The sequence below is a fragment of the Xyrauchen texanus genome, chromosome 41 (assembly GCF_025860055.1).
Source record: "Xyrauchen texanus isolate HMW12.3.18 chromosome 41, RBS_HiC_50CHRs, whole genome shotgun sequence".
Taxonomy (NCBI): domain Eukaryota; kingdom Metazoa; phylum Chordata; class Actinopteri; order Cypriniformes; family Catostomidae; genus Xyrauchen; species Xyrauchen texanus.
Window position 1 is genome coordinate 32907961 of NC_068316.1, and position 22518 is coordinate 32930478.

General features: G+C 40.3%; 1 protein-coding gene across 1 annotated transcript; it reads right to left on the reverse strand.

The window, feature by feature from the left end:
* Positions 1-128: 128 nt before the first annotated feature.
* On the reverse strand, positions 129-22020 carry txndc5 (thioredoxin domain containing 5). Its single transcript, XM_052113780.1, has 10 exons — positions 21688-22020; positions 19982-20134; positions 19643-19748; positions 19450-19546; positions 16546-16661; positions 16326-16412; positions 9367-9516; positions 8749-8831; positions 2415-2544; positions 129-1794 (listed from the first exon to the last, which is right to left on the reverse strand). Exons 1-10 carry the CDS (start codon positions 21873-21875, stop codon positions 1672-1674), a joined length of 1233 nt encoding a protein of 410 aa, XP_051969740.1. The 5' UTR covers positions 21876-22020; the 3' UTR covers positions 129-1671.
* Between the last annotated feature and the right edge of the window lie 498 nt (positions 22021-22518).

The following is a 22518-nucleotide window of genomic DNA, read 5'->3' on the forward strand; positions in this document are numbered from 1 at the left end:
GTCCACAAAATTACTGAATTAGAACAAGAATTTTTTAATTACTACAATTCTCATTCCTAATTATTTCACATACCTCTAGTAAACTGCTGTTTACATGTCTCTTTACATGTATGTAAATACTTGTACATTTTACAGTTTATTTATTGCAACTTTTATGAACCATATACCACAAAGACACGAGTAACCGAAAAATTAAAACATCTATTTTTGGAAAAAGACATTTTATTATGAAATGTGCCTTTTTGTACAAAACCCCCTGGGCAGTGGGTGTACCCCCATCACAAAAATATATATATATTTTTTTTTCTTCTTCACTGAGGTTGGCTTGACAATGTGCCTCAAAAGACTTCAGTTAATCTGTAGTTTGTCTGGTTGCTTTACCCTTCCTTGACTTTTGGATCCAGTAAAAGAGAAAAATAAACATCTCAGTGTGGGAACATTTGCATTTGTTCAAATCATTTATACTATTCAAGAGCACCCAATCTCATATACAAGCACTTTCAGTGTTTCTTTAGAACTTATTACCTGGCACCGCTAGCGTCAGTATTTCACCATCAGAAAATGTCTTTAATCAGGTCAGAAGTGGTATTAAAATCATTAACTGCATGCGAAAGATGTTACCACAGCATTACTGAGAAATACTGAGATGGTGGTATCATTTGAACATCATAAATGAAGCAATTCCAATCAGAAGAAAATGTCCCCTTTAAATGATAAATGCCTCATAGGCTAAACAAAAGCCCTATTTGCAGAATAAACAAATGTTAAGAAACAGATTTTACTGTGCCATATTTTTTAGTTTTCACAAGCTCACTACCATGATTGAAAATGTTAAGCAAACTGTATTTCAATAAACGGCAAACACAAAGTATATTCTGCACTGATGGGGGGTGAGAAAAAAAAAAACATGGATTACATAATGACAATACAGGGGAAACATTTTAAATGCTATAAACATTTATGAGAACTAAAGGCTTTTGTTTCAGTTAAGCAAATGGCCTCCCTAATGGAAAAACAACAAAAAACAGCTTAAACCAGACATTGGTTAGTAATTCGGTGGTCCTAGCTGAGCTGGCTGTCAAGATTGTTAGTATGGCCTGCTTTGATGGCTTTTGAGAGTGTTATGGGCATTTCTCAGACTGAGGGCGTTAGCCAAACCAGCTAAGACCAGCAAACCACCTTCATCTGGTTTAAGCATTTTTTGTCTTTTCAAATAAACACATTTGAAATTGCACTGGATATAGTGTATTTTACATTATAATGAAAGAAAAAAAAATGCCAATACACATTGTTCTCTTTAAACAGTACACAATGGTCTCCCTGAGGTCATATTTTCTTAGTGGATCTTAAGCAAGCAAGCTATTAATGTAATGATCTAAAACTTTGGTGGCATTTTCTTTACACCATACTCAAATTGTTACTTTAAAAAGAGGAAGGACAAATCAAAAGTACAAGTAATATGGTTGTTAGTTACTAATGATTTCATCAAATGGTCTACAATCAAACAAGTTACGTTGAAATCACGTACATTCATATTTCATGATGTGATAAGCAGATGGATTGTCCTCACCTCTGCAGATATGAGAAAAAGAAGAGCAGTCTGTTTGACAGTATGTGTTATATGGAGACTGATGAGTGTAGGTTTGTGGTGAGATGAGAATGAGGATGGAGCTACAGCTCATCCCTGGCCTGTTTCATCACAAAATTGTGCAGGCTCTCCAAGTCCCGCCCACCATTATGCTCCTCCCCCTGCTGCCCAGCCCGGAACATCAGGAGTGTTGGGTATCCATGCACCTACAGAAGAAAAATCAAATATTTACACTGCAGAGTTCCAAGCGAACAGGTTCTCTCCCCAAGAAGTTTCATATTTTAATTCTTTCGTTTTTTAATGCACTGCTGCTACATCCTTCAAAACATCACTGTCAGATATCAAATCCTCTGCTATGGGTAATGTTCCTGATATTATGCATAATCCACAGGTTTATTTGAGAGTTGTTGTGGACAACATTTTTTAGGAGTCATTCTGCAGATTCTGTCTGACACTCTAATAAATAGTTACAGTAAAAAAACAAAATGCCTTAAACAGTTGGATGCCGTGAACCAAATATTGCTGTAACAGTTCTGCGGTTTTGAATGCAGACAAGGATCATCCTGTGACTGCAAGCACTCTGGTTACATTTAAATAATTAATCCATTTAAAGCCCTAATTTAGATGTGTTTCCATCATTCAGATTGTAGTTACTTCCTATGTGGCCAGTAGGCACCTTATTATGCTTTGTAATTTTCTGAAATTAGAACATTCTCTACACTCTCTCACAATTATATTAAGTTATGATGACCCCAATCCCTCAAACATCTACAATTTCCAAGCCTGAAAGCCCTACTGTACATTAGACGTTCAGTGTCAGACTCACAGAGAATCTGTTGCAGAGCGATCTCTCCACTGTGCAGTCCACCTTAGCAATCTTCACATCAGTTAGACCTGGAAACTCTTTCTTGGATAGATCCTCCCAGGTAGGGGCCAGTTTCTTACAGTGACCACACCTTAAACACACAAACACACATCACTCGAGTCACTCAACACAGGAACAGCTCAGCCAATCAGGGACTGTCAGCTCTTTTGATCAGAAAAAGAGATTGAGATGATCAGTGGAACTGATATTGGAGTAGACTCTGAGTGTGTTTATACACATCCGTATTGGTTGAAACAAAGGGGCCAATGAGTAAGGCAGCTAAATAACTGACTTTTCAGCATTTTGATGATTTTTCAAAGTATAACTATATTAAAAGGAATGTTCTGAGCTCAATACAAGTTAAGATCAGTTGACAGTATTTGTGGCATAATTTGATTACCACTAAAAAATTATTTTGACCTGCCCTGATTTATTAAAAAAAGAAAGTGATGTGTGAATGAGGCCAGTCCATAAACTTTAAAATCCTCACTGTTTCAAAAGACAAGGGTATCCCCTACATTTAACTTTTATTTTACATTTATCTCGTGTTCGCCACTTTATATACGGCAAGTATGCTTCTCATCTGAAATGCTTATTTGCGAGGCAAGAATGATCTGCTCTGCTTTATCCTACTGTATAATTGTATCAACCAGGCTTCCCTTGATAAGTACGCTACTAAGATAAAATGGCGCAAAATGGACCACTTCAGCAAGCCAAAAGACTCAATAACGCAGAAGCATTCATTGGTCATTAAATTCTTGCGAGGAGTGAGACCCCATCACCCCACAAAAGGGTCCCGGTCTGGGACTTGGCGCTTGTACAGAATGACCTTAAGGGTTCCCCGTTTAAGCCAACTGATGAAGTAAGCTTGTGCGTATTCTCACTGAAGATTGTGCTGTTGTTTGTGCTGGGCATCTCGATTCAGACCCAACTTGACAAAAGCAGGGCTTAAACGATTAGCCAACGTTATTGACAACTTAGTCAATAAAAAAATTGTCTACAAAAATTTGTCTTTAAATGCACTTTAAATGAAACACCTTAGCATTATATCTTAAATAGTTATATTTAATGCATTCTAGATTTATTACATTTCAAATAATACAGAAGTAGATCATGTAAATAACCACAAACTCCGAAAATGGCATTTCTCCGTGCAGGAAGCACCTTTTCTATGAGTTGCACGAATGTCCAAATCTAAGGGGGAGATTGAAACTGCACTTGTCTGAGGCACACTCTGTTGCAGCGCCGCTCATCCCTCGAGCACGCACACTTAATGCAGCTAGATTATAACGTGATGGCTCGTGACATGGGGTAACCTTCTCGTGGTCACTTTAATGTGGTTCTCACTCTCGGTGTGGCACGTGGCGAATTGTGCGCGGATCCCACAGAGAATAACATGAAGCCTCCACATGCGATCAACAAGCCACATGCTAAGATGCGCGGACTGACGGTCTGAGATTCTGAGATTCATCCTCTCCCATCCGGAGTGAGGGGAGTCACTACACAAAAGCGAGGACTTGGAACGCATCGGGCATTCCAAATTGGGGAGAAAAAGATAAATTCTATTAGAAAAAGTCTAAATATCTTATGTTGCTTCTCAAGTAAATGTATTTTAAGGATTTTTAGACAATTTTAAATGGAAAACAAGACAAAAACATTTGATAATACGATTTTTTGCAGTGAAATTCTTTACTGAATTAATCTTGAAGTATTTTTCCCCTTTAATTCAATGTAATTTAGAGGTATTTTTAAAAGATGATTTTGTCCTCTTTATTGTTAGTAAGCATATTTAATAGACCTTTTAAATCAGGGCACAAGCTGAATAAACGGTTAAGAGCTAATGATAAATCATTGCAATAACTGCAGAATAATCGTTCTACTAATTGTTACGATTAATCGATTATCAAAATAATTGCTAGTTATTGTTAGCCCTAGTCAAAAGTCATTCTCAAGCCTAAGGAGGGTTAAGTGCCCAAGGTTTTGGCCACTCACTTGGGAGCTCAGCTGGTAACAACATGCTTTCTTTTCTCCTCTGCCCTGTGAGATCACTATGCATGTACATTGGTAGTACGTGTCAATTCAGGCTGATTGATCAGCTTTTTGTTTGCTTTGGAGACCTTTCAAAAGGTTTGGTCATCTCTCAGCAAAGACTTTCTCACTGGGTCGTCGATGCCATTGCGCTACGCTCATGATTCACAGGTGTGCAGTGTTCCATGGGTGTTAAGGTCCACTCTACCAGGAGATTGGCCTCTACCTGGGCTTGAGAAAAGCGTGTGCAGGGCATCTGTCTGCTTCCCCGAACACTTTTACCATTGTGTTCTGGTTATTGGTCTTATGAATATGCCATTTGTTGACTCTTTTCAGAGCAAAGAGCAATGTTTTAAATACTGCCGTCAGTCGATTCAATTTTTTTTTAATTACGATTATTTGCATCATTTTTAGTAGTTAATCTCAAGTAATAGCAGATTTTAAAAGCGCTGAAATTTTACACATACTTTGTCAAAATTACTTTATTTCCATCTTAGGAAAGAAAACAATATGTAGCAATATGATACAAAAATAAAATTCCCCTTAGACCTTTGTAATTTTTGTGTTATAATTGAATGAACACTGATTGTAAAGCAACTTTGAGCTTTTGGAAAGGTGTATAAATAAAATAATAAAACATTATTCCACAATATAAAAGATAGAAATGCACTAAAATATCACCAATTTAAGTAACATTAAACGTTTCCCAAATTCTAAGGGGGGGTTTGACTAATTGAAAGAACTAGTCCCCACATAGGTTGTATATTAATTGCAATGGGCATTAAATCCCTTACTCTCATGCTCAACAATCTTAATATGCCAGTAGACTGTGGCTATCCACCTTGTTACAGCAACTGTTAAGCTGCATTCATGATTCCCGTCAGAGCGTCAACGCCAGCACCGAGCGCCTCTTTGAACGCACCATTAAAAGCACTTGCAAACAAACAAGTCTCATTCTGCGTTTTGGTGATCGTAGTGCTGTTAGAGATTCTTTAAATTTACTGAGATAACCTCCTCCACATTCTATCATGAGATATCAACTTGCGCATTACGACAGTACCGCCTATAGAATGCCTATGGGACCGCCACGTTATGTTGTTTTATGCTGGCCTTGTAGGCTCCTCTTGGTAGTAGGGCTTTTACGCAGGTAAATGCGTTAAAGAAAAATTAACATGTTAAACTTTAATAAATTGCATGTGTTAATGCGTTGATTCTGAAAGCCCTTGTTTTAAAGTTCTACTACCTTTTCGGCTAGTGGCATTACACCATATTGTCAGTCGATGAACTTTCTCAACTCATTTCCCCACTGTGATGTGGATGGGAATTTCTGTACAGTGTTTCACTACCCAGTATGGCATTGTTATTTTTCTAACAATGCATGGTTATTGAATTTCTTTTCCTTTTGTTCAATACGAAGGGGAGACTTTGTCAATGTCTTTTAACTACCCAAATAACAAGTCGGCATTGCCTTGTGCATGTGAATCAGTAGCACAGCATGATCGTACAAATTCTCCCATAGCGTCAGCTACTGACGCAGCGTAAGTGACTTGAAAGGGAATGTCCTATAGAAAAAAAGGGGTTAATTAAATTAAGTTCAGATTTCACATAGGACCTTAAAAAACAAAAAAGATTTTCTCCTACTTGCACCTGAACACAATTTTTCTTGGTTGTAGGCAGATAGGATGTTCCAAGCTTCTTGGAGAATTCGCCACAGTTCTTTTATTTATTTAGTAATTCTTAATTACTTAGATCTCTTTGTGTAATCCCAGACTGACCAATGTTCAGTAGGGCACTGTTGGGGTCATGCCATCTGTTGCAGGGTTCAATGTTCTTCTATTCTAATCTTTTCTATTTGCAAAATGTTTGGGAGTATAAAATGTATATTTTTTATTGACACAATAAAGTAGCAGATATAAATAACCATCTAATAGACAAATGTTTTTGTGAAACATCTTATGTGCCCAAGACTTTTGCACTTTTTGACATATTTCAAGACACTTTTAGTGTTAGAATGGTCATATGCGAGGAGGCGTGAACTATCATGAATATTGAGGTGATTCACATCTGAGGAGACAAAGACCCCTCCCCTGGGCCAATCAATGAGGAATGTGACAGAGAGAATGAGTGTGAGTAGACTTAATGATCAAAATCAAGTTTTAAGTTAAAAGTAATCTGACTATACATTTTCTTTACATAAAACTTTACTTAATTTTAGACCTACACTACTGTTTAAAAGAAGTCTCTTCTGCTCACAACACTGCATTTATTTGATCCAAAATACATTAAAAACAGTGATATTTTGAACTATATTTACAATTTAAAAAGAACAGTTTTCTATTTGAATATATTGTAAAATGCAATTTGTGATCAAAGCTGAATCTTCAGCATCATTACTGCTGTCTTCAGTGTTACATGATCCTTCAGAAATCATTATAATATGCTGATTTTCTAATATGGGCATATTTAAAGTGAATTTTACTCATTTACACCTGAACAGATATTTGCAAGCACAAGCTTTGTTGATGATAATGAGGCAGTAGATAAAATACATTCATATTATTTTTATATCATATTACATATCATATTTATATCATACAATTTAAATACCTGCTTTAGCCGAAACAGCATTTAAATGTAACTAAAACTTGCTTATTAGGATACATTTCAAATTTCAATACTCTGAATCCTGGCTTGCAAGTCTGGAAACAGTCCCGACTAGTAAAATATGTACATGTTTATAAAAAATATCATGTCAACTAAAACTAAATGACTTACTCATCCAAAATTGTATCCTCGGCTGGATCAAGTCTCTTCAAAATACAAATGTTCATCAGTGTCCCGCTCTTCTTCTGAGGAAAATTGTAACTCTTCGTCAATATCCAGGAGCTCTCTCACTTGTGTATCGTGCCACGTTTCAAATGCGCAGAAAAATTTACAAACTTGTTTTTAAGACAAAGTGGGGGGCATTTACCATTTGCATTGATCATCTCAGCACATTAGCATATGAATAGCGCGCTCTGCTGGTGGGTGTGAAAACATTACAGATAAATTAGCTGAGCCAGAAAAACTGTACATCACTTTGTTTCATACAGATTACATTGCAGGAGAATATTTGTTTTAAAATTTGAATTGTTTTATTTAAAAGTGAGTTTCAGTTCATTATTGTGACGCATTTCATGCCCTCATTAAGTCTGCTGACGATACGACGGTGGTAGGTCTGATCACTGACAATGATGAAAGAGCCTACAGAGAGGAGGTGCACACTCTGACATGCTGGTGTCAGGAGCACAACCTCTCCCTCAACGTCAGTAAAACCAAGGAGCTTGTGGTGGACTTCAGGAGGAAAGACAGAGTACACAGCCCCATCACCATTAATGGAGCACCAGTGGAGAGAGTCAGCAGTTTCAAGTTCCTCTGTGTCCACATTACTGAGGAACTCACATGGTCACGTCCACACTGAGGCCGTTGTGAAGAATAGCACCGCCCACAACCGCAAAGACCTGCAAAGGGTGGTGCGAACTGCCAGAAACATTATCGGAGGTGAGCTTCTCTCCCTCCAGGACATCTATAACAGGCGGTGTGTGAAGAAAGCTAGGAGGATCATCAGAGACTCCAGCAACCCAAGTCATGTGCTGCTCTCACTGCTACCATCAGGCAGGCGGTATCGCAGCATCAGGACACGCACCAGCCGACTACATGACAGCTTCTTCCCCAAGCAATTAGACTTTTGAACACTTGATCTCTCACGATCAACAATCAGCACTGCACTTTATTAATTATCATCTTGTATCACACGCTGGACTGTCAAATATATTCTCCCCAATTATTTATTTATTTATATTAGTATATATATTGTATATACCCTTACCCTTATTTTTTATTATTGTATGTGTATTCTATATTGTGTGTATTGTTTACTGTACATTGTATATTAGTATTGTGTTGTGTAATTATGTGTACATTCGATATGTAAATTGTGTTGTGTAAATATGTTGTTTATTGTAAATGGTACTGCTATGTTATTCGGCACTGCACACAAGACTTTCACCTACTGTTGCACTTCTGTACACAGTAGTGTGACAATAAAGTGATTTGATTTATGTAAAAATGTGTTTAGGACATTAGGACCACTGCAATATAAATGTTACTTAATTTTATATCACTAACAAAATCACTGTTAATATATCAATATTTGATACAGCACTCACGGAGCCTGGCCCTTGATAGATTGACAGCAGAAATGTAAAGAGACCCTCCCAACACTTACCATGGGGAATAAAACTTGATGAAGCTGAAACCTTTGGCAACGGTCTCATCGAAGTTGCTCTCGGTTAGCACCAGAACATTGGACTGAGGGGAACAAAAAAATTATTTGAGGCAACAAACTTCCTACACAATAAACACTAGAATAATTATAACTAGAATGTTAATATGCCAACTACTCTGTATTAATTAGTCAATTGTGTAGCAAACTATAAGTGTAACACATCAGGAAAGCTCAAAAGATGAACCCTTGAAAATTGTCACAGGTGATCTTATCCTGCAAAACTTTAATACATCTCATTGCCTTAGATTGGTGTCCTTAGCGCACAAAATCTGAACATTGTTCAAAAGCAAGGTCATCATCACTACATCTAATTTTAAAATCTCTTAAAATTATCATCTAAATGGTTACTACATACCTTTTTTAGAGGTTACTATTAACATATAACATATATATCAAACATGAAAAAATGTCGCACCCTTACCTGTGGTAAAATGACGGATACGATTAGACACTGTTAGTAACAATGGTTACTTACTGCTTTACTATCCTCTTCAAATTTGAAACGAGTTGCACAAACAAAGCCTATATTGCACAAAAACTCTTGTTTGTCAGACAGACCTCTTGTTTGTCGGGCTCAGCACTGGGTGGGATGTCATGAGTGTGGTCCTCCTCTGCTGTTGGTTCATCTTTAGATACTGAAGCTTTCACAAGATTATCCACAAACTCTTTAAAAGAGTCCAGATCACGTTTGCCTCTGTACTGATCCACCTGGAAAACAGCATGTGCAGAGATTACTGCTACTGTTAGAGGTGTAATATTTCCTTTGACAATTATCTGATTGTGTTTCGTTAAGAGACATTGTTCTATTTAGTTAGTTATAATTCTTAAATATTAGGTTCACCAATAAATCATACATCAAGACTCTTACAAATAACACCCAACAACAATATTACACCACAGTGCACTCAAAGTATTTTTTAAGGATCCCTTAGGAGGACAGGGAGTGAATATATTTTCTAAAATATTTTTGCATTCCCTTGCAATAGCTTAAATCATTTATGAAAATGTATGAATGTATGGATCAGTTACATCATTGGCGCACACACGACACAAAGGCTGTTCCAAAAGGAAGCAATCTTAATTAAGCTGCAGCTTAAGATATCTAGTTTTGGCCAAATTCTAAAAGGTAGCATTGTATGTATCGTTCCCCGGGTCACTGTGAGAAATTTTTATTATAAATAAACTTCAAAACCATTCAATACTGAAAAGTAGAGATAAATAGATTAATATTACAGAAAACGGATTTATTTGTACTCATTAAATATTGTGTTGTTTCTCTTGCGTCACCAGTAATGAAGTCAGTTGCGAGTAAAGTGACACGTGCGCTGTGCATGAGGAGCACTAATTGAATGTTGCGTGGGGTTGCTACCTATGAAGAGTGTTTTAAATTGGTTCTTACGAGGCTCCATTCCAGAAAGAATGCTGGCATAGAAGACTAGGTAGGCAGGTCGATAAGTTTTGGCACAGACCCATAAACATTGTTCTTTATTTACTAAAGTGAAACAATTTTCACAAGGTCATTTTTTCTTTTTTATAGGAACCGTGGTTTTAAAGATCATGGCACTTGAACCACAAATTACCATGGTGTTACTATAGTAAAACTGTAGTTACCATGTTTTTTTGGTAGAATGATTATATTAGCAAAGTTTTGGTTTACCTATATTGTTACAATGGTTTTACTACAAATACCAATTGAACTATAGCTACTGTAGTAAAACCATGATTCATTATCATAAGGGATGGATAGTTATTGCGAAGGAACCCAAAAGGAACGCAAAACTATTTAAAAAAAACAATTTAAAAAATAACTGGTATCAGTCGTAAATAAGTTTTAAATCTGGTGTGATTTAATTCAATGGAGTATTTTGGTACAATAAGGCATTTTACAAATAAGTTAAGCATTTTAATAGTTTGAGAAGAAATGCATATGTGGCAGCGGGGGCGTGGTCAAGCGCCCGTCCGGGAGAGGAAAGCGGTAAGGGCGCTTACACCTGAGCTAAATTATGCCTAACACCTGTCTCTAATTCCAGTGAGCACGAGGAGAGCAGCATAAAAGCAGACACAGAGCCTCCAGTCGAGAGAGATGACAGACTAACCCGGTCGCTGTATTGTATGTGATAAATTATATTGTAAAGAACAACGAGAATTAAAAAGCTTACCTTGTGAGGAAGGCGTGTTTCCTGTCCTCCTTCATGTGTAAAGTGTCACACTGGTGCCGAAACCAGGGAATTTAAAGGAAACAACATTCAAAGCATGGAAAGTGGTCGCCCCATAGAGTCCTCCCAGCTGGCAGAAGTCCTCCAGTCCCTCGCGACGCTGCATCAAGGCCACCAGCAATCCCTGCTTGAGCTCCGGCAGGACCAAGATCGCCGGTTTTTCGAAATCATGCGGGCTCAGGCAGAGCGACCGGCACGCCATCCGGAGCCTCCTCAGCCAGGAGGCGCGCCGGTCACAACCAGCGACTCCGGACACCAGCTACGCTGCCCCCATGCTACAGAAGATGGGGGCAGCAGATGATCCTGAGGCCTTCCTCGATTTGTTCGAGCGCTCAGCAGAAATCTGGGGCTGGCCCCTCGAACAGTGGGCAGCCCGCCTGATTCCCCTCCTGTCCGGGGAAGCTCAACTTGCGGCACAGCAGCTGCCGGCGACGAACCTCCTGGCCTATGCCGACCTGAAGAGGTCTATTCTGCAGCGGGTCGGTCGGAGCCCGGAAGAGAATCGGCAGCTCTTCCGGGGCATGAAATTAGAAATGTCCGATCGCCCGTTCGCGTTCGCTCAACGGCTCCGGGACGCCTGTCGGAGGTGGCTGCTCGCGGGGAACCACGACGTCGAGGGAGTAATCGACCAGGTGGTACTGGAACAGTTCGTTCAACGGCTGCCTCGGAAGACGACGGGGTGGGTCCAGTGCCATCGCCCGGCGTCGCTGGAGGAAGCTCTTCGGCTGGCGGAGGACCACTTGGCGGCGATCCCGAGGGCGGACGAGCCCTCTTCTTCTCTCTCTCTTTCCCCTTCCCTTGTGTCTGCCCCTGCCCTCTCCCCCTCCCCCTCCCCTATGTTCTCTCCCTCTGTTCTCTCCCCAGGGCCCGTTCCTGCCCCGCGCAGGCGTGGAGGGTTCCGGAGACCAACTTCCCGGCCTTGGGAGAATGTACCCACCCATTACCCATCATTCAGCCGCTCTCCTCCTCAGGTGGGGGCGCCCGCCAGCATAAGTGCGGCCGCAACGCCTGGGCCGGCCTGTCGGAGGTGCCGAGACCTGGACCACTTCCGGGATCAGTGTCCGCTGATGGAGGTGGGGACGGTGGTGCGGGTCTCCGACGTCCCGCAGGCTGCCCCCTATCGGGCTGGAGCATACCGGATTCCGGTAAGGATCGGGGGTATTTACCAAGCTTTGCTGGATACCGGCTGCAATCAGACCACCATCCACCAACGCTTGGTTCAACCCGGGGCTTTGGGTTTAGCTAAACTGGTGAGGGTGAGGTGTGTGCATGGGGATGTTCACAAGTATCCCATGGTGACTTTGGCGATTAAATTCAGGGGAAGAAACCATAGTGTGGAGGCAGCGGTTAGTTCCCGCCTCACTCATCCGCTAATCTTGGGTACTGATTGGCCGAGCTTTAAAGATATTTTAGAGGGTATTTGTGCGGATGGGTCCTGCATAAAGAGGTGTGCGGTGTGCGATGCTTTGGCAGGGGAGGCGGAGCCGGGGCCGTCCTCGGCTGCTCTGAATGACGAGGAAAGGGGCGAGGTGGCCACCCCTCCTCTCAGGGAATTCCCTGAGGGGGACTTCCCTCTAGAGCAGTCGCGGTACGAAACCCTTAAACATGCTCTTGACCAAGTGAGAGTAATTGATGATCAACAGCTTCGGCCGGGCATCGCCATTTCATACCCGTATTTTGCCGTGATTAAAGATCGGCTATATAGAGTGACGCAGGACGCTCAAACAAAAGAGGAAGTGACACAATTGTTGATTCCACGGAGCCGCCGGAAATTATTTTCCAGGCGGCTCACTATAATCCTATGGCCGGTCACCTAGGGGAACGAAAAACACTTCTCAGTCTAATAGCCCGTTTCTATTGGCCGGGCATTGGCGGTGACGTCCGCAGATGGTGTGCGGCGTGCCGTGAATGTCAGCTGGTAAACCCACCGGCCACCCCAAAAGCGCCATTGCGCCCTCTACCATTGATCGAGGTCCCCTTCGAAAGAATTGGGATGGAAAGAGTCGGGCCATTAGAACGGACGGCACGCGGACATCGCTTCGTGTTAGTCCTAGTGGATTACGCGACGCGATATCCGGAAGCAGTGCCTCTGAGCAACATCTCCGCACGTAGTGTTGCAGGGGCACTCTTCAAGATAATCTCCCGGGTGGGGATTCCAAAAGAAATCCTCACCGATCAAGGCACGACTTTTATGTCACGAACACACCGCAAACTTTACGAGCTCTTGGGCATTAAGTCGATTCGCACTAGCGTGTACCATCCGCAGACGGATGGCCTAGTGGAACGATTTAATAAGACTCTCAAGAACATGATTCGTAAATTCGTACACGATGCCGCTAGAAATTGGGATAAGTGGCTGGACCCCCTGTTGTTTGCAGTACGAGAGGTCCCACAAGCCTCCACAGGGTTCTCCCCGTTTGAGCTGCTGTATGGGCGACGCCCACGCGGGGTCCTCGACTTCATCCGCGAAGCTTGGGAGGAGGGACCTTCTAATAGCAACAATGAAATTCAATACGTTCTTGATCTTAGAGCAAAACTCCACACACTGGGGCAATTAACACAGGAGAATTTGCTCCAGGCTCAAGAACGCCAACGCCGGCTGTATGACAGGGGTGCTCGGCTACGGGAATTCGCACCGGGAGATAAGGTACTCCTATTACTCCCAACATCGAGCTCTAAATTACTCGCCAAGTGGCAAGGACCCTTTGAGGTCACACAACGAGTGGGGGATCTCGATTATGAAGTTAAAAGAACCGATTGAGGGGGCGCTCGTCAAATATACCATCTCAACCTCCTGAAATTGTGGAGAGAAGAGGCGGCCTCTGTGACGTTGGCCACGCTAGTTCCGGAGAGGGCGGAGCTCGGACCGGAGGTAAACAAAGCTCGCAATCTCAACACCCCGGTTACTTGTGGAGACCACCTCTCACCACGTCAACTCACAGAGGTTTCCGATTTACAAATGGAATTTGCAGATGTGTTTTCCCCTCTACCGGGCCGTACCAACATCATACAGCACCACATCGAGACCGAACCGGGCGTGGTGGTACGTAGCCGCCCCTATCGCTTACCCGAACATAAAAAGAAAATAGTTCGGGAGGAATTAGATGCGATGCTTGATATGGGCGTAATAGAGGAATCCCACAGTGATTGGTCCAGCCCGGTTGTTCTTGTTCCGAAGAGCATCGGGTCTGTTCGATTCTGTGTGGATTACAGAAAAGTCAACGCGGTGTCTAAATTTGACGCGTACCCAATGCCCCGTGTTGATGAACTGCTCGATCGGTTAGGTACTGCTCGATTTTATTCGACCTTGGATTAAACAAAGGGTTATTGGCAGATCCCCTTGACACCAATGTCCCGTGAGAAAACAGCCTTCACGACGCCGTTTGGATTACACCAATTTGTGACGCTTCCTTTCGTTTTTTTTGGGGCTCCGGCCACGTTTCAGCGACTCGTGGATCGGATCCTCAGACCTCACACCGCGTACGCTGCTGCCTATTTAGATGATATTATCATTTATAGCAATGATTGGCAGCGGCACATGCAACATCTGAGGGCCATCCTGAGATCGCTGCGGCGGGCGGGGCTGGTAGACAGGCCGGATGGGGCCCCGGCCTGAGTCGGGCGGTGGGGGTATGTGGCAGCGGGGGCGTGGTCAAGCGCCCGTCCGGGAAAGCGGTAAGGGCGCTTACACCTGAGCTAAATTATGCCTAACACCTGTCTCTAATTCCAGTGAGCACGAGGAGAGCGGCATAAAAGCAGACACAGAGCCTCCAGTCGAGAGAGATGACAGACTAACCCAGTGCGCTGTTATTGTGTTGTATGTGATAAATTATATTGTAAAGAACAACGAGAATTAAAAAGCTTACCTTGTGAGGAAGACGTGTTTCCTGTCCTCCTTCATGTGTAAAGTGTCACAGCATATTAATATTAATACAATGGGTTTATAAGGAATAATTGATGACAGACCATTGCATTATAGAAAAATAATGCACACCCTGAGGTGGTAATGAGGTCACAACACACAGCGGAATGGCCGTTACACCTCAGGTGTGCATTATTTTTTAATAATTCAATGAACCGGAGTCAATTATTCCACTTATACCACAGTTACCACACCACAAGTTTTATATTAAGACATTTTCTGGTTTTCATCCATAAAACACTCGTGAATGGAACTACTTTCTTCTGCGACAGATACAGCATCATGTTTTGATACAGCTCAATCCTCCATTACTAGTTCGAAAAACGTCACTTTAGAACTAGAAACGGAGGACTGCGAGGCTTGCTCTGCTTTAGAGTACTTACTGAAGTAGCAAGGTAGAGCTTTGTGCGTGTATGCGCATGAGCGAAAGCAAGAAAATTTAAGAAAATAGAGTCAGAGTCAGCAGAAACATTGCTTCAAATCGCCACAATGTAAGTTTAAGTATATTACTCAGTGTCGCTATTCTTGTATATAGCTTTCCTGTTACTACACAACTGTTTTAAGTTACGTGGGTACGCTGACATTGTTATTTTTCAGTCTCGCGAGTATGTGTATGAAAAAAAAATGGATCCCCATGTGTGAAAGTGTGGGTGAGAGAGGGAGAGAGAGAGAAAGAGATGGGGATCACGAGGGTGCTTTCGGATATTGGAGGCTGATTTGGGCGAAATACATTGAAACACTTCCACATATTAAAAGTTATTTAGGATCATTTAGAAATTGTTGTATTAATCAAATCAAGGGGATGTGGCTCTGTTTGATGGTTGTGATTTGAGTCAGCATGTGTGAGTGTGGTTGAGACTAGAGTGAGAGAGAAATTGAAATACATTTTGCATATTAAGGTCATTGTCATTTTTATCTGATGTTCTTAACCAATGTCTTTGTTTTAATTCGTTATTTTGCTGTGGTATCCTGAACAGCTCTTTGAAATAACTGAAATAATTTGTCGAAGTGATATGGACCCGTTATGAGGTCAAGATCGGCAACTACTTCAAAGCCGTTGGTTTATTAAAAAGTAATTGCACGCATTAAAATGTCTATAAAAAAAATCAGAATCAAGCATTCAACCACCTGTGGTATAATAGTAATTCTATTTGTCAATATGGATTTAATTTATATGTCTAATTGACATTGTATAATTTCTGCACCACTTGCATCCAAGGGAATTTTATTGTATTCATGTATTGTATTTATTGTATTCATGTATTATTGACTTTTCATCGTGATGATATAATTATACAACTATAAACATAAAAAGTAACCTACAAAAAATTTAAGAAATGAAATACGCTATAGAGGAAATCAGGTAAAGACGTTCTTACCTTCTGTCCATCCGTGAAGAACAGTAGTGTAGGGTAACCGCGCACCTGATTATCTGAACACACCTCATAATGCTGCGTACAATCCACCTTTAACAATCAACCAATCACAAAGCAGAAGACTATTTTCATACAACACAGAACATGATCAAATGTAGCAAATAAACCATAACATCTGACAAAGATTTCAACAACTAAAAAGCAATGATGCTACTTTTCTCACCTTGCTGATCTTGACAGTGTCTGAATGTTCAAAGACGGTGGCGAGCTGTTCCCATATAGAAGCCAAGGCTTTGCAGTGACCACACCATGGCGCAAAGAACTTCACAAAATGAGAACCTGCAGAGGACAAATACATAGTTAAAACCACAGTTTAGTGACCCATGAGGGACAAAATATTCTGCATGGCATCATTAACAACCCAGATTACAAATTGTCAAATGTGTCCTTTAAAAGCATTTTATTGCATTGACCACGCTCCTTTATGTGTGAAAAGGAGCACAATGGTAACAAATCCATAAACCTTAAATTAATTTAAGTAAAAGCGGTGGATAAATGCATGAATGGAAAAAGTTTCACTGGGAGGTTTTGAAGAGCTTGAGGGTTATGTAACATCATTTACATCTGCTACAATATCTGAAAATGGACCCATAAACATCTCTGAAGTCAGCACCTGCCATATACTGCCTCTGCTCCAAACACCAGTTTGTATTATTTGAATAACAGACGACACATGTAACAGAGTAAGTCAAGAGCTGCATTTGTCATGTTACTACATCCAACACCATAATTCACCTCAGCGGCCCAAGTCGTAAAGTGAACACTATGGGAATAATAGAAAATTAAAAACTTCATGAAAGATCAACTAAAAAGTGTAGATTATTTTATGCACATTCATTCAAAATAGAATCTTTTTTAACCACAAGGAATGTTCTTTGCATTAATATAACATTGTGCTGTATGGTATCCTCTTGTGGAATAAGGAAACAACATCAATTCAAAAATGTGCTGACATTAAAGTTAAAATTTTAGTAATATTTAAGGTAACAATTTGAATTTTGTTTCTCTGCCCAAGTAAACTGTAAATTGGTAAATTTGGTTTGGCTCAGCAACCTGGATGTTGTTTTCTATCATTTCACCAGGGGCCTATAACATAAAACTAGTTAAACTCAAACCAATCAGGCTTAATTGATACCATGATGCTGCTCATCAACTTCCTCGGTCAACTCAGGCTTTGATCCTGAGCTTAAGATTAGTTCATACACGCGTGCACGTGAATGAGCAACATTTGCCGTGAACAGCTAATCGTGTGAAACATGGAAAGGGAGAGATACATTCAATTCTCAAAAGAGTCAGCGGGATTTACCGCTAAAGGCCAGTATAAAAATATGAAGAATTTAAATACATTTAAACAGCACAACGTTATAAAAATATTAAAAATGAAAATGCATTTACACTGTACAAGAGATCACCATGAAATCCACCAAATTTTATTCTTCAAATGAACCACAGTGCAAATGCTTACTGAACCGTGGGTGGCTAACCGCATGGTGTGGTGTATTAAGAGTGGGATTTAGGGCAACGCTGTGGGTCTATTGGCCTGATGGTGGGAACGCAGAACGATTTTGGTCTCAAGCCTCGAGGCTATTAGCCCTGATTTTATAGCCCTGGCTCGCACTTGCATGATAGTGGAAAAGTGGCTAATGAGAACGTGCAAAATGATTGACAGGCAGGAAGCACAAGTCTTCTGATTGGCTGAACAAAGAATGTGTCCATGGCCCTAGTGCTGTCACAGAGACCGGTGAGATATCTCAGGACACTTATTTCAGTGATATCTTTCAGGGGGAAGGAACTTTTTTGCATACCATTCCATAAAAATAAATTAAATTGCTTAAAAGCACCTATAATGACATTACTTACAAAATATAACACTAGGGCTGCACTCTCGCGAATGCTCTCATTAAAAAGAAAGTGGTCTAATCAGCATAATAAATCAATTATTTACACCGCGTCTGTACCTTGATTAGAACAGGACAGTTTTAGTTTTGTTGTGCTACTCATTTGCAGTGTATTCAACATCTACATTCAAAGCAAGCGGTGCAATATGTAATGAATCCAAAATAATTTTCGCTCTTGTTCTACAGCTTCTTTTCAAGTGTCAGGTGATGTTTCTTCAGTATTCATTTTCGAGTGCTACGCAAACAGAGCAAGAACATAACGCAAGCATCAGGATATTTAGATAGTTTAAAACTGTCATTACAGATAGGCTGTCATTACAGATAGGACAGAGGACTACTCTAAGTGGCTCTGATTGGCCATTGCATTTTCAATGCTCAACAGACATGTTAGTGATTAGATGGAATACTCAACTGCTGTAAAAACAATAGAAATAGAAACCATTGACGTAACAGGATCAGACTTAAATCGACCGCTGCAATCGTCATTTTTCACAATTACATAATTGTGGCAGCCGTTATCGCGATTATATTTTTGATTATTGTGCAGCCCTATATAACACTTTAATGAACATTTGTGTACTCTTCTCTTTCTCTCACACACGTTTCTCCAATAACTTGTTAGAACAGACCAAGCTGTTGTTACTAGTTCTAATGTGTGGATTTCAAATTAGAAACAGAGGCTTGGGTACATCTTTTGGACTAGCAACAACAGATCCTGAATCTGTAGTGAAGTTCTGCACACAAGAGCATTTTTTGGGACAGCCCTTAGGTTTTCCCAACTTATATAAATAATGCAGAAGAAACACAGGTCAAGTGAATTGGAGACTCTAAATGGGACAGGCTCCAGCACTCCCTCCATAGGACAAGCAGTTATAGAAAATTACTTATAGATGGATGGCAAAGCCTGTAACATCAACAACAAAATAAATGGGAAGTGCTTTATAATTCTCCCTTTTAAAAGTTGATAAACATTTATTTTGCAATCCTAACTATACATGATTGTTTAATTCCATTTAATTATTTGCATTAGCATTGTTTTGTTTGTGTGTGACCTTATCAGAACAGACCTGCAACCCACCAGTACAGAACCATTGGATAAAGGGATTGGGACAGCCATACTTGTTTGTACATTTTTAAGGTGTATAGAGAGTTTGGTTGTGTTGCAGTACCTTTAGAGATGTGCAATTTGAAGTTAGTGGCTGTGAGTTCATACAGGCCCTGTTTGGGTTCAGGGACTTTGGGGGGCTCAGGCTCACTCTGAGGCTCCTGAGGAAGAATGGTGGGAACAGGGAAAGAGAATTAGTGAATATGTAAGATCAAGTAACCCAGAATTCTGATTTCAGTCGAGTTATGTGATCATACCTCAGGCTCCTCCTGCAGGGTTTTCAGCATCCAGGTCTCCAGTGACTGCAGGTCTCTGGGGCCCTGATACTTCATTGCCTCATGCTCTGGCTTAAACAACTTTAGACTAAAACACACAGAGCAAAAATAAGTTAAAAAGGACAGCTCAGACACTTAGGCAACATTAAAGCTCAGTCAATGAGTAACTGCTGTGCACTTTTGACTTTTCCCTGCAAGCACATGACTATCATGCAACTACATTGCAAAATCTTACTGTGCAGAATAACTTGTTAAAATGCATCATACTCCTCAAACAAGATACAAAAAGCACACAGTACCAAAGCAGTAAAAAATACTTACGTGGGGTATCCGCGGATGCCATGTTCACTGGAGCAGAACTTTGTGTCTTTAGTGCAGTCAAATTTCGCAACAAAGGCTGGAGGAGACTCCATACCATTGTATTTCTCGGCCAGCTCATTCCATGTGCCTTGTAGCCTCTGACAGTGCCCACACCTGCACAAGACAAACACATACGATACACTTTTATTACACTACTATTTTCTCTTATTTCATTTTTTACAACCTAGTCATAACCACACCTAACTTCCAAACATTTGTTCTAATGCAGCTAAAACTTTTGTTGGTAAAGTAAGATTACTCTCAAGAGGAACCTGCTTTAGTGAATTTCTCTCAACATTAGAGAGAGCCAAGTTGTCAGAGGTGATGATTAGAAATCTTTCAAAAAAAACATGTGAAGTTTGTAGAAATGTAATCTTTGTGTTCATGTTGGTTTCACAAATGTAATTACTTAAAAAATGTTAAATACTTTAACATTGAGTAAAAGGTATTAAAAATACTTTCCTTGCACTAGAATGCATGAAATGAACTTAATTTCAAAGAAGTTTATTTCAAGCATATTTTCAAGGTAAAAAATATCTTAAGTTGAAATGTGAGTCAAATATATCAAGTTTTCTCAGAGCTACACCATTTGACCTGAACAGATTTCAGCTTTCATAAAAATGTCAAAATATTGATATACAAGTATGAAGTAAAAAAAAAAAAAAAATGATATACATATATATTTTTTTTCCTTCTTTTTTTACTTCACATTCAGTCTTGAGGGTGTAAAGGTGTCTTCTCCGTTTGATATTTTTGACATGACAAAAATGTTTGTGACTTTGATTTGCTATTTAATATATTTAAAATAAAAATGTAACTGCTTAATTTTGACTACAACATCATATTGTTTACCATATTCATGTACCATGGTATATACATGGCAATCTGAGGTATGTAATGTCATGGCATTACCACAGTTAAAGTTTAAACGTGCAAAAAGCCATTATATTACCACGCTAACATGTCAAAAACACCATCACTTAAACTAGTCTAAGCTGGTTTGCTGGGCTTAAGCTATGGTCTTGCATGTCAGTTTGCTAGTTTAAGAAGGGTTTGGGGCATTGTTTGTGCTCAACTGGTCAGACTGGGTGTACAGTCGACCAGCTAAGACCAGCAAACCAGTTTAGATGTTTGTTTTTTTTAGCAGGGACGTGACTTTTTAGCACTTTTTTATCAGGGCTGCATATTTTAGGGTTGACATTCTAGTTAAAGGAGAGCAAAAACCTGCATGTCACAGTAAATGCAGTTCATTACTTGAACAATATTTAGAATGCCTGCATGATGTCGTGCTCCAGAAAGGATGCAAGAAGATGTGAAGGGATATATTGTGCGGTGCATTTATGGCTGTTCGTGCTCTGCCACGTACACTGAAGACTTCACATGCCGGTGTTCATCATCGTTATAATAAATCACTCTCTAATTTCAAACAATTTAAACATTGTGCTTTGGGTCTTCAGAAGAGCATGCATAATAAACTTTACACACACGTTATAAGAAAACTCATTTAAATTGCAGAATGACTGAGCATAACTCTACACTATAGCTTCATGGAGTTCAAAGTTACTTAAAACATCACTACAGCGCCTGTTCTAACACACAGACATTGGTTTCAATGCATTTGCTGTTTCACGTGAATTTGATAATGAATTAAAGCAGTTTGATTTTACCGGGGCGCGTAGAACATGACGAAGTGAGGAGCAGTAGACACGGCATCATTAAACATCTCCACCGTGTACGTGTGCTTGGCGTGCTCATCCTCCTCTGTGTCATTATCGCAGCAAATCTCCGTAAAAAACAGCGAGACAAGAAATGTTGTCATTAAAAATGGCATCATGTTCATTAGCGAGGAAGCCATGATCCAGCTCCCGTTTGAATTAACGGGAGCGCTGACTTTAAATGAGTGTGAACGAGTGTGAATACTCTGGTCTATTGAACATCCGGGAGCTCGCTGCGGCGATCAGCAGTGCTTGATGAAGCTCCGTCTGATGTGTAGATCTGTTCACTGCGCAGGCGCATTTATCAATGCATTATGCTACAGCTATGCATCCGGGACACCGGTGTACCGTACTGTCTCGTTTGGAAGGCATTTGTCGGCCGCATGCGTCATCGAGGCTGTCTCGGTTCAGAAAATCGAGTAGAATTCTTTTGGTGTGAATTGAGTAATTATTGTTTTTCTACAATTGATAAAAATTATATTTTTTGCATGAAAGATATTATCTGTTATTTTGAACACGAGAATAAAGCATTAGTTTGAATTGTTTATTTTTTTTTATTCTTGTAGCAAAATTGTATTTGCACAAGCAGAAGTATCTTAAAAAGCTACCCAGGCTCACCCAGTTCTTAGTTGATGTGCAGTAGGCTACTTGGTAAAATCTTCAAAATTGCTCACGAATAAGAAATGTTCTTCTTTTTTAAGGTATTATGATAATATTTTTGTATGAGCCATGAACTAGGACAAATATTATTATTTTCTTTTTAATTTTTTCCAGTTTTTATTT

What these genes read in the sequence shown, in the direction of transcription:
- txndc5 (XM_052113780.1), bottom strand. Translation starts at nt 21,875, where the DNA reads ATGGCTTCCTCGCTAATGAACATGATGCCATTTTTAATGACAACATTT. An exon ending in GGCATCCGCGGATACCCCAC is followed by an intron (nt 19,749 to 19,981) that starts GTAAGTATTTTT and finishes TGTGTGTTTTAG; the next exon opens with TCTAAAGTTGTTTAAGCCAG. An exon ending in ATCAAGTTTTATTCCCCATG is followed by an intron (nt 2,545 to 8,748) that starts GTAAGTGTTGGG and finishes TGTGTGTTTAAG; the next exon opens with GTGTGGTCACTGTAAGAAAC.